The 12,599-nt window shown below is 38.2% G+C and overlaps 1 protein-coding gene across 2 annotated transcripts in view; it reads right to left on the bottom strand.

Annotated features, from left to right (window-relative positions):
- The window catches only part of map4k1 (mitogen-activated protein kinase kinase kinase kinase 1), a 50,011-nt gene that overhangs the window by 18,071 nt on the left and 19,341 nt on the right, over nt 1–12,599 (bottom strand). For both annotated transcript variants that reach the window (XM_088079327.1, XM_088079326.1), the window contains exons 3-11: nt 7,316–7,406; nt 7,170–7,234; nt 5,927–5,982; nt 5,320–5,367; nt 2,941–2,983; nt 1,522–1,594; nt 1,260–1,391; nt 960–1,022; nt 195–276 (exon numbers count right to left, since the gene is read on the bottom strand). In XM_088079327.1, the coding sequence (XP_087935453.1) occupies nt 195–276; nt 960–1,022; nt 1,260–1,391; nt 1,522–1,594; nt 2,941–2,983; nt 5,320–5,367; nt 5,927–5,982; nt 7,170–7,234; nt 7,316–7,406 (653 nt within the window). The remainder of the gene's footprint in view (nt 1–194; nt 277–959; nt 1,023–1,259; nt 1,392–1,521; nt 1,595–2,940; nt 2,984–5,319; nt 5,368–5,926; nt 5,983–7,169; nt 7,235–7,315; nt 7,407–12,599) is intronic.

The raw sequence follows: 12,599 nt of genomic DNA, 5'->3' as shown, positions 1-12,599 counted from the left end.
TTATAAAAACATTAATTATAGCTGCTCGAAATTGTTTAAGATCTCTGTCACACTGTCCCTCATGTCAGTTTGTGTCATAATTAATGTTCAGCTGACAGCTTGTGTCCTCTTATTCATTCATAATAAACTGATCAATCTGATGTAGAAGTGACACCAAATAAAGCTGAACTGCAGCATGTGTGAGCGGCACTGACTGCGAGCATCTTGGAGGCGCTGGGTCTCTTCTTCGGGTTCCTCACCAACATGGCCTTCACAAAGTTATAAAACATGGACGACCTGCAGACATGAGAGCATGTTGGTGGCATTTTCAAACACAGAACTGAACTGTACGCATAATCTACAAATACTGACAGTATACACATGTATAAAACATAATTGTATTTACATCCTGCTAATCTGCCAATGTACAACCCTTTTAAACCTGGAGAAAACTGGCTTGATTTTTTTTCAGTAACATAAGAAAGCAGCGAGCAAATTAAGAGGACATGATGCTAAAGTTAGCAAGAATTAGCAAGAAATTAGCAAAAAGTACAAGAAAATTACCTGAAAATCAACACAAAAGGAGCATAAAAAAACAAAAACTAAAAAAAAAAATAAAAATTGAAAAGTTAATCATTAAAAAGGAAATGACCTGAAAATTGACATGAAATGTCTCTAAAATTTCAAGAAATTCAGTATATTTATTTAGTATAACTGTTTTTTATTTAAATGTTTTAAATATGTTACAGGGAAAAAACATTTTTTGAAATAAAATTCAGCAATTCTTTGTTTAATTTTCACATCCATGTTTGTCCATTACTTTTTTTGTTGCTATTTTCTTGTTTTCTTTCTTCCTTTCTGTCTTTCTTTCTTTCTGTTAAGTTGCTTGTTGCCTTTTCCCCATTTTTTAAAGAAACCAAACCATTTTTCAAGGGGTTAGTGATTAAATACAGTGTTTTTTTTTTGTTTTTTTATTTTACCATTTTGACTTGTCCTTCAGTTTCGGAGGCTGGTAGCCGCTCTTGGACATGAGAAACAGGACTCTGTAGGAAAAAAAAACAGTCCATGAGAATCTCTCTGTGTTTGTATTTATGTGCATGAATGCCATATATTCATGCACATCGCTGTCTGTCTCAGATCAGACTCACTTTATAAACTGAAACAATAGTGCAGTGCAACAATGCAGTGTGAAAAGTGAGGAAAGCAAAGCTGTCAGACAAATGTCTTGAAGTAAATAAAGGAGCGCACTCAGACGTGTGTCTGTGTGTGTGTGTGTTTACCGCAGCGGGTGTACATCAAACATCGGTGGCTGGAGCTCTGCAAGCTCTATGGCTGTGATACCCACTGACCAAATGTCACATAGTTCATTGTAGCCACCTTTAATTTCCACTGCTGCCACCTCTGGCGCCATCCTGAGGACAGGACAAGAACAGCAACAACTGAGTTTTGCTTCACAGATAATGTGTCACTAATATCCATCTGTTTACACTACCCGTAATGCTCAAAGCTGCACAGAGACTGATCTCCGGGTTTTAACCTCACCAATATGGCGTCCCAATAAAGGACATTCGGCGGGCCAGGGTGGCAGTGATCTGAGCTGCAATACCAAAGTCAGCTGCACAACATAGGAAACAAAAAGGATAAATATCAATCACAATAACCAATCACTCAATTTTACTAAAAAAAACCATATTAACAAGACAGGTTCCTGTGAATCCTGAGTGACTCTTTGGATTAATGTTAAAATCATGGTCTTGATTTCAGTGAGTTTGAGACTTTTCTTTGATATCAGCCCTTTCAAACTTTAAAACTTTACATAGCATTAAAACCAAATGTACAATAGTTGTATTTACCAGATGAATCTCAATTGAATGACATAATTATGAGACGAGTACAGCCCCTCACATATAGCTTTCCCAGCAGAACAAAAGATCTCTACAATCAGCACAGTTTACAGATTAGTGTCACTTATTCTGACCAAATGTCTCCCCTTCTGATCCTGAGATATGACATGTTGGGTAATGGCCAGAACAGAGTTTTTGCAGGAAGGTGACCTTCAACCTTTTGGATTTAAAATGTCATTACTTCATCATCTTATGCTATATGACATTTGTGTGAAATCTTGTCACAAACTAAGAAAAAAACATGAGGTCACAGGGACCTTTGACTGCCAAAATCTGATCAGTTAATCATTGAGTCTAAGTGGACTCGTGCCAAATTTGAGGGAATCACCTCAAGGCCATCTTGAGATATTGCACTCAGAAGAATGAGACAGACTCAAGGTCACAGTGACCTTGACCTTTGACCACCAAATTCTAATCAGTTGTTCACTGAGCCCAAATGGATGTTTGTGCCAGATTTGAGGAAATTCCCTGAAAATGTTCTTGACATGCTGTGTTTAGGAGAATTTTACATACAAGGTCACAGTGACCTTGACCTTTGACCTCTGACCACCAAATTCAAAGGATTTCATCTATAAGTCTAAGAGGACTTTGTGCCGAATTTAAAGAAAATCCCTGAAGACGCTATATTCAGCTACTGTATTCACAAGAATAGGATGGATAACCCGAAAACATGACCAATGCAAACTTAAGACTATTTAAGACTTTTAATATCCAGTGCTTAAATAAGTAAATTTAGGATATTTTAAGACTTTTAAGGAGCTGCAGACACCCTTACATTATTTCTTTCTTTCTTGATAAAAAATATCACTCAAAGTGTTGTATTCATGGGAACATCATATCAAGACACTAAAAGTAAAGAATTTTACTTGTGAATGAAACATTTTGCAGCTAAATTTTAAGTGTTGGATTCGGACCAACATAAAACTGCAGCGACCCATTTCAGTCTTTAAATCACATTGAAATGAGACAGCTGAGATGTCTCAATTGGGTCTTCGCTCTTGCAGCGAGTGACTCATCTTAACCACACCGGAGCAGCGCAGAGCAAACATCCACCTACCCAGCTTGACCTTGCCCTGATCGTTGAGGAGAATGTTGGCACCCTGGTGGCAAAAGAGGGTGAGAGAAACATCAATACAGACACAACAAGAGAATCATCTCATCAGACAAAGACTCTCCTTTACCCAATCACTGATCTTTAGCTAAACCCACACAAAACCTGTTAACTCTAAAGGTTAAAAGTTCATTTGATCGGCTGGTTGTTGTAGTGTGCACAATATCTTCTTTTTACTATCCTCTGCATTACCCTCAGTCAGTAAGATTTACTCAGTGGTGGAACTATTCAGATCCTTTACTTAAAGATATCTGTGCAATGCAGAATTTTCCTTAAAAAAATATCCCAAAAAATGTGTGGACTCAAACTGATGTAATACCCCTCAATAATCACTTATAACCCCTAGAGGTGTGTGGTGGTGTGTTTTCTGTCAAAATTGCCCTGTCTGTATTTTTTCATAGTGTTCTGTGTTTGGAATGGTTGTGGCATCGGCCCAACACATCACTCAGCTGAGGCTGAGACTTTAGATGTCAGACCGCAAGCAGCAGACATCAAAGAGCAGGCTGTTTTCATGCACTGTTTACATGTTTTCCTATGGAAAGTAATGCACCAAGATTCATACCAGTCCGTTCTCTCTCCGAAAGTGTCAAATTGCACTGCTCTGTCAGTGCATTTGGTGTACAAGCCCGAAACCAAAAGCCACCTTCTGCACCCAACGCGGCTCGACAGTGTCAGGTAAGAATATGGTCGGACAGAGCAGGTGTTATTGTATGCTGGTGGATGGCCAGAGGGCACCGGGCACATCCACATACAACATGCATGGGCGACGTCACCTGAGAATGCAATCGGACGGAACTGGTCACGTGCATATGAAACACTTAAGGACAGTGTCACTCAATAAAGCTGCTGCTAACAACATAATACAAACAGCACAAGTGCAAGTGACTTGCATGGGAGTGTGGAGTTCATTTCCCATGTGAATGTACGTGCGTTATTTTTCTACACCTTACCATGTGCCCTTTTTTGCCTAAACCTAACCATCCGTGACTTTGCTGCATAATACTAACCATTGTGACGGCCCGCACTGTAAGCATAAAGACCATCACGTCATCTCACCATGTGTATTTGTTGACATCAACATAACAGCATCCAGGAGCTTAAACAGCTGATGCAGAAAGATACCTAAAACATCATGAGTAGACCTGGAAGGTCTCTGAAAGAGTGGCACCATGTGACGAGTTGGGATGAGAACATGGTGTTCGCACAGATCCCAGGTATATGAGCCCATAATCTCCGCATGACCAACGGAAAATGCTGGATTGGGTATGGCCGCATTCCAACATGTTCTCATCCCAAGACCTCACGTTGCCACTTTGCAGTGGACTTCCACATCAACATATTACGTTCTAGGAATCCTTCTGCTTCTGCTGTTGATGCTCCAGGATGTCAATAAGATGATGTCAACAGAAGCACATGGTAAGATGACGCTGCACTCGGTCATGTTAAGGCAACAAATGCACATGGCAATGAATGCGGGGACGTCAACAAACACACATGCTGCCATGAATGGTTAGGATAAGGGAAGGAGGCACATAGAAAGGTGTAGAAAAGAAACATCACATTCAGATGGGAAGCAAATTACGGACTTCTGCATGAAAGTCCGGGATTTGTTGGATCCATCCAGCCCCGCCCCATCCACCCTGTAGGAGGCTTCGCACTCCTCATATTACATCATTGATGGCAGCATTTAAATCTGATGCCATCTTTATGCGTTTCATGCGCACATAACAGGTTACATCCACCCACGTTGTTAAGTGACCCCTCCTGTGTGTGTATTATGCCGTCTGGCCATCAGGTGGCGTATAATAACATGGCGACCAGCTCTGTCAAGCCGCGTTCTCACTTGATGAAGTCCAGCAGCGCTTCATGCAGATGCAAAAGGTGGTTTTTGCCATCAGGATCTTACACCAAAAACACTGTCAAAGCAACAGTATTTGTCAACTTTGTAATGAGAACAGGCTGGACTTTACCCTGGAGACACATGTTCAGAACCGTTGACTGCTTCTTTTCCTAACATTTGTAACTTTTCAATAATAAGAAGAATACAACGTCATTCATAAGACACTAATTCAAGGATGAGGTGCGTTGACTGGCCGATGACTGAGCATTGAAAAATAATTGATTTCTGGTAAATAGTTTAACATTTGCAAAATGTAAGCAATGTTGATGATATTTAACATTGGAAAGTTGGCCGAAATTCAAGTTCAGGTATCAGTTTTACGAAGGCAAAAAATGGTATTGTGACATCTCTAGTTTTTCCAAAAGTAAACTTCCAACAACAAGAGGAGTGAACAAAAACGCAGAATAAAAATCAGACATGGTTACCTTGATGTCTCTGTGGATTTTTTTCTGTGCATGCAGGTAATCCAGGCCCTGCTCACACACACACGCACACACACACACACACACACACGTGCACACACACACACACACACACACACACACACACACACACACACACACAGACAATAACATCATCATAAAATTGACATAAAACCCACTTTGGCAATTAAGAGAGAAAAAGTAAAGAATTAAGGGAATAATATGCGAAAATGTTTTTTTTGTGTGCCTTCAATATTATTCCCAACAGTCTCAGATCATTAACCCTCTGAAACCAAAGCAAATTGGTTTGACTTATTTCAAATACGTGGTTAGAAAGCAATGGGCAACTAAACAAGACAGGGCCCAAAAAATAGGATATTTTTAAATTTATTTATTTATTTTTTTAGTAATCTTTTTTTTTCCTCTTGATTTTTTAAACTAATTATTGGGTTACTTTCTTATCACATTTTAATAATTTCTTGCAGTTTTCAGGACAGTTGCACATAGCCATTTTCCTTATGTTTTTGAAAGAAACCAAATCAATTTGCATAGGCTTCAAAGGGTCAAGAATACAATCTGAGTTAATAATTAACAATCAGTGTGGCTTTACCTGCAGCATCTCCCTGCAGATGTAGGCGATCTGTGGCTCAGATAGAGGGCCGGTCACTGTGGAACACATTTTACTTTTAATAATTCAATGTGATGATAATTCACAGCCTACACAGTGCAGTGCATGACCAGAAATGATCAATCGAGGTTCAGTCAGTGCATTGAGCGTTGAAAGGTGATTTGAATGTTGTTTAGCATTACATAACTGAGGACTGGAATATTTTATTCAGACTTAGAGGAGGATCCATTTTGTAGATTTGGAGATGAAAACATTTAACTGAGCAGCTTTACTGTAGAAAGGCACAGAGAAACAGGGCCCTGTTATGTCTGCCATCAGCGGGAGCATTTATTGGTGCGGTGCAATGTTGTGCATTCTGGTAGATGTAGGTTTTCTTGAGCAATGCCGCAGTCGTTTTTCTCGGTTTTCTCTGCTCATGTATCACCGATTAAAAGAGGATATGCATCTTTCTACTGCAGAGAGAGTCTAGTTTCATTAAATTTGTGAGCCCTGAGCCATTTTTGACCATTTTTTGGTCCGCTTGGATTTATTGTCTAACAAAGATTCTATAATATCAACCACATAATGTCAAGCTATAAACATCATCGTATTCAGGACAAGCTGAGCGATAATAATATTTGTGCTGCAGTGATGCCACTTGAATGTAAAAACTGTGATAAGACCATAAAGATCAATGAAAAACAAAATGAAAATTAAATCTCATATTTTTACTGAAATAACACACAGCAATACAGTTGTTTTGTTCCCTATAACAGTTCCCCTAAGTGTCGGGACTCAGAGAGTACAAAAACATCAGAAGGTATGTAGTTTAAAAATTATTTAAATTTCTCCCAAAAAAGTTCAAACATTTTGTTCCCACTTTATGTGTGTGGCATTCCGATCACATCGAGTGGCATTGAAACAGCACAGTCACTAGTTTTTGGCAGAAAAGAAAAGTAAGAAGCTACAATTTATAGTTCAAACTTTAATTAAATTATTTATGCACATTTTTTGTCGACAAGCTGGGCTTAGACCATGTTTCCAGCTGTGAAAGATTATTAAATGAATGCTCTGGAATGAGAAGTACAAAATTCTGTCATAGCGGAGTAGAGTATGAAGTAGTAGACACTGAAAATACTCAGTAAAGTACAAGTACCACAAAGATGCACTTGCATAGTACTAAAGTGAATGTTGCCACCGCTGCTGAGACAGAACTTGAGCCTCAGATGAATTAAAACTCACTCACCGTGGTAGACATCCTGCAGGGAGCCTCCTCCACAGAACTCCATACAGATCCACAGTTTATTAGCTCTGCAGATAAAAGGGGAGTTAAGATAAGTTAACTTCTGTATCTGAGATGAACAAGAGGAGACGCAGAGACAGACGGCTCACCGTATGTAGCTGCCATAATAAGCCACGATGTTGGGATGTTTGCAGCTCTTCACTATGATGATTTCCTGCTGGATGATCGAGAAATCATCCTCTGAAAGACAGAGAAAACATGATTATTATTTTTATCATCTTTTAATGGCAAGATAGCAGCTGCAATCACTTTTTGACTAGATTAAAATAGAATTTTATGCATTGAATTGGCCCTTAAAAGGTATTTACATTGGTCAAATAAAACCCCCAAGAATTAAATCTAGTCATTTTGAGGTTGAAAATTGCATTTTATTTGTTGCATTGGTCTTTTAAAGGTATTTACACAGGTAAAAAGGGACTGAGTGGGCTATAATCTGTCAAATACATTCACTGTGAATGAAATGTAATCCTTTTGAGGCAAAACCAACTTTTCTGAGGTAAGATAACAACTGCAATCACTTTCTGGAAAGTTGAAAATGGCATTTTATTTGTTGCATTGGCCTTTTAAATGTATTGAAACAGGTAAAAGAGGACTAAGTCAGCTACAGTCTGTCAAATATATTCACTATGAATGAAATCAAGCCATTTTGAGGCAAAAAACAGCTTTTTAGTGACAAGATAGGAGCTGCAAACACTTTTGGCAAGTAAGAAATTGCATTTTATTGGTTGCATTGGTAGTTTAAAGGTATTTTCACAACTAAAAAAGGACTGGGTGAGCTACAGTCTGTCAAATATATCACTATGAATGAAATCAACTCATTTTGAGGCAGAAACAACCTTTTAGAGACAGGATAGGAGCTGCAATAACTTTTTGGCAGGTTTCTATGTGTTGTATCTGCTCTTCAAAGGTATTCCAACAGGTAAAGGGAGGTAAAAAGGACTGGAGTGGTTATAATCTGGGGCAAAGAGCAGGTAATATAATGCAGGCTCATAAGGATAATAGCAGACAAAACCTTTATTTTTACATTACCCATCCGTATTGTCTATAATCACGTAAATGTCATGCCTAAACAAACTATAAATCGCAAACACATGAAAATTAGGTTTCAAGAAACATTAAAGTTTTGCAAAGACATACCTCTACTCTTTTTTTTTTTTTTTTTTTTTTAACGCTTTATTTATTTTTTTTTTTTTTATTATTGTGTAATATGACATTACAGTGACAATACAGGACAGACAGAAAACAGGTGTGAACAACAAACAGCAACAGATTTTGTGTGTGTGTGTGTGTGTGTGTGTGTGTGTGTGTGTGTGTGTGTGTGTGTGTGATTTGAGAGTAAGAAAGACAGTAATATATAATATAATAGTAGTAATAAATATTATAATCGTCAGACATGGAGATGGAGATGAGTATACAGAAGGAAAAAATAAATACATAAAGAAAATAACATAAGTAATAGCTACAACAATAATGATAATAATAATAATAATAATAATAATAATAATAATAATAATAATAGAAATAACAATAATAATACTAATAATAATAATGAGAGTGGAAGAGAAGGGAGGAAAAGGGTGGGGGTCTTTATGAGATGAGATGTGATGTGTCATGTCCCTACCCACCCACACATGACCAGCCTGCAGCCCCAACACCCCTGGACCCCCAACCCCAGCGTGCCCCGGACTGTATGTGGCACAACGCCTTACCCTATGTCTAGATGTATATGTAGTCTTTACCATTATTTTTTTTTATCCAATGTATTTATTAATCTATTTTATTTATTTATTTGTATATTAATTTATGTATATATATATATATATATATATATATATATATATATATATATATATATATATATATATATATATATATATATATATATATTTAATTTAATTTATTTTATTTTATTTTATTTTATTATTTATTTATTTATTTATTAATTGTTTTTTTTAATTATTTATTTATTTATTTATTTTTAATTTTAATGAGATAGTCTTTTAAGTGGTATGTGGTGCATTAAAACCGAGGAGATGGGTTGTTATGAACTGACATTGTGTCCCCTTTCCTCTACCTAAACTAGTGTGTTGTGCATTAAAAAAGGTGATGTGCCACCTGAAAACAGTCCAGAGCTGGGGATTTTGGGTTGGGTGGGGTGGAGGGGACCACAGGCCATGGCCCAGCAAGCGTGACCCAGCAGGGACCAGAGTAGTAATTAGTAAGTATAAATAAATAAATATATATATATAAGTATAGTAAGTAAGTATATAAGTTTATAAATATTAATAAATGTTAATCATGTGAATCATAATAGTTATAGTAATAACGATAGTTGTATCAATTACCCCCCACCCCCCCCCCCCCACCCCAAATAAATAAATAAATAAATAAATAGATAAATAAACAAACAAATATATAAATATTGATCACAATGAATGGGAGTGAAGGTTACAGAGGCTGTAGTAATTGATGTAATAATAGCTTGTTGTAGGTGATGATTGTAAGAAAGTGATGAATGGTTGCCAGATAGTGTCATGATTATTGTCGGAGGAGTTTGTATTTTCTAAGGAGATATAACAGTTTGTAAATATGTGTCCAGTGGTTATTGGTCGTCAGGCAGAAGAAGAAAGATAAAAATAAATAAATATATGCATTGGTGGTAATTACTAAGGATGGGAATGAAGGTGTCAGAGATCTGGGGCGGATGATGTGACTGGTTTGTGGCAGGATATGATTGTAAAAAAGTGATGAATGATAGCCAGGTAGGGTTATGATCATTGTCAGAGGAGTTTGTACTTTCTAAAGAGATGTAGTCTGTGAGCAGGTTTTTCCAGTGTGTGATGTGTATGGAGTTCCGAGACTTCCAGTTCATGAGGATAGTTTTCTTGGCGACAGTCAGCGCCACTAGAAGTAAACGGGTGTGTGTGTTGTCAAGTTTTAATGTGGATACGTCTCCTAATAAACAGAGGGAAGGGGAAAGTGGGATGTGGCAGCCCATAATCTGGGATAAAGTTTCTGTGATGTTTCTCCAGAAGCGGTGAACAGGTGTGCAGTGCCAGGTTGCATGAATGTAGGTGTCAGTGCATTTTAGTGAGCAGTGTGAACAGTTTCCAGAGGCTGAGAAGCCCATTTTTGCATTTTGTGTCCAGTCAGATGAGTTCTATGGAGGATTTTGTATTGTATGAGTTGTAAATTGGCATTTGTTGTCATGAAGAAAATGTTCTGGCAGATTTGGGGCCAGAAGTCAGCATCAGGAGTAATGGAGAGATCAGTTTCCCATTTTTCTGAAGGTATGGAGGGTGATGTATCGGCCTGTGATAACAATTTGTATATTTTAGATAAGAGTTTTTTTGAGGAAGAGATGTTAATGAATGTAGAGGCTGAGGGGGGGAGGTCTAAGTTTATATTCTTGTTTTTCATTGTTGATTGGATGGATGATGAAACCTGTAGATATTGTAGAAATTGATGGCTCCTGATGCCGAACTTCTGGACCAGGAGGGGAAATGGAACCAGGATGTTATTGTTGAAGATATGTTTGAGGTGAGTAATCCCCTTGTCTACCCAAGTGCTGAAATATAGTGATTGTTTATTGCTGATGAAGTCCGGGTTATGCCAGATCGGGGTGAAAAGTGAAGGTGCCAGAGTGGAGTTAGTAATGTTGTAGAGTTTCCACCAGGCTGTCAGAGCTGATGATATTGTGGGGTTTTGGAAACAGGGGTGTTTTTTGATAGTTTGACTGAGGAATGGTAAATCTGAGATATGGATGTCTTTGCTAACTGTTTGTTCTATGTCTAACCAAATGCTATCTGACTGAGTGGGGTGGGTCCATTTGTAGATGTATTGAAGTTGATTTGCTAATGAATAATATTGAAAATTTGGAGCATTGAGTCCGCCTAATCTTTTTGATTTTTGAAGAGTGGCCAGTTTAATTCGTGGGGGTTTATTTTTCCAGTAAAATTTGTTGATGGATGAATCGAGCGAATGAAACCAGGTGAGAGGTGGATGAGTGGGGATCATTGAAAGGAGATAATTGATTTTGGGGAGGATTGTCATTTTGACTGTTGCTATTCTGCCTAGAATGGATAGTGGGAGGTTCATCCATCGTTGGAGATCATCTTGAATTGTTTTTTGTAGTGGAGTGAAATTCAAGTTGGTCAACTCTGACAACCTGGGGGAAATGTGGATGCCTAAATAAGTGATGTGACTTGTGCAGAAGGGGATGGGTGTTGTAAGGGCTGCCACATCTGGACTGTTGGTGCTTAATGGCAGTATGGAGGATTTGTTCCAGTTTATTGAGTAGTCAGAGAGAAGAGAGAATGATTTGATGACCCTGATTACTTCTTGTAATGATGTTTGTGGATTCTCAATAAAAAGTAATATATCATCTGCATACAGGCTGATTTTATGGTGCATGTTGGGGGTTTGGATTCCTGTGATGAGGGGGTTCTGACGGATGGCTGCTGCTAGGGGTTCAATGAAAATGGTGAACAGAGAGGGAGAGTTGGCAACCTTGCCTGGTCCCCCTGTGAAGAGTGAAGCTTTGTGAAGTTTGCCCGTTAGTAATAACTGTGGCTGTAGGTGAGGTGTAAAGTGTTCTAATCCAGTTAATAAATGATTCCCCAAAGCCAAAACTGTGGAGGGTGTGGATGAGGAATGACCAATTAACTCTGTCGAAGGCTTTTTCTGCATCTAAGGTGGCTATGATTGAATTATGGTTATGTGTGGTTGAATGGTGCATTATATTGAATAGTCTGCGTGTGTTATTGGCTGAGTTTCTTCCTTTGATAAATCCTGTTTGGTCCGGGTGAATAATGAATGGAATTATTTTTTCTAATCTTTGGGAGAGTGCTTTGGTGATAATTTTTATGTCGACGTTGAGGAGTGAGATGGGACGGTAACTTGAAGGCAGGGTGGGGTCTTTGTTTGGTTTGAGAAGGAGTGAGATGGATGCTGTATTCATGTTGGATGGAAGTCTGGAGTTTTGTTGTATTTCAGTTAACATTCTATGGAAAAGTGGAGCTAGAATGGACCAGAAGTGTTTGTAGAACTCAGCAGGGAAGCCATCAGGACCGGGTGCTTTATTGTTAGGCATGCTATTGAGGGCAGATTGGATTTCTTCAGTTGATAGGGGTGTGTCTAATGTGTTTTTTTGTTCAGGGGAGAGTTGGGGTAAATTGAGGCTGGTGAGAAATGGTCTGATGTCTTCTTCCTTAGGGTTGTTATCTGAGGAGTACAGGTTGGCATAAAATTCTCTGAATATTTGATTTATTTCATTGGGTGAGTTTGTTGACTTCCCTGCTGAGTTCATGATGGTGGAGATTGTGGATTTTTCCTTATTTCTTTTGATTTGGTTTGCGAGATGTTTACCGGATT

This window comes from Plectropomus leopardus, chromosome 6 (genome assembly GCF_026936395.1).
Source record: "Plectropomus leopardus strain MGB_pleo_1.0 chromosome 6, ASM2693639v1, whole genome shotgun sequence".
Taxonomy (NCBI): Eukaryota; Metazoa; Chordata; class Actinopteri; order Perciformes; family Serranidae; genus Plectropomus; species Plectropomus leopardus.
Note: the sequence above shows the minus strand (reverse complement) of the source record. Positions and strands in the feature narration are given on the sequence as shown.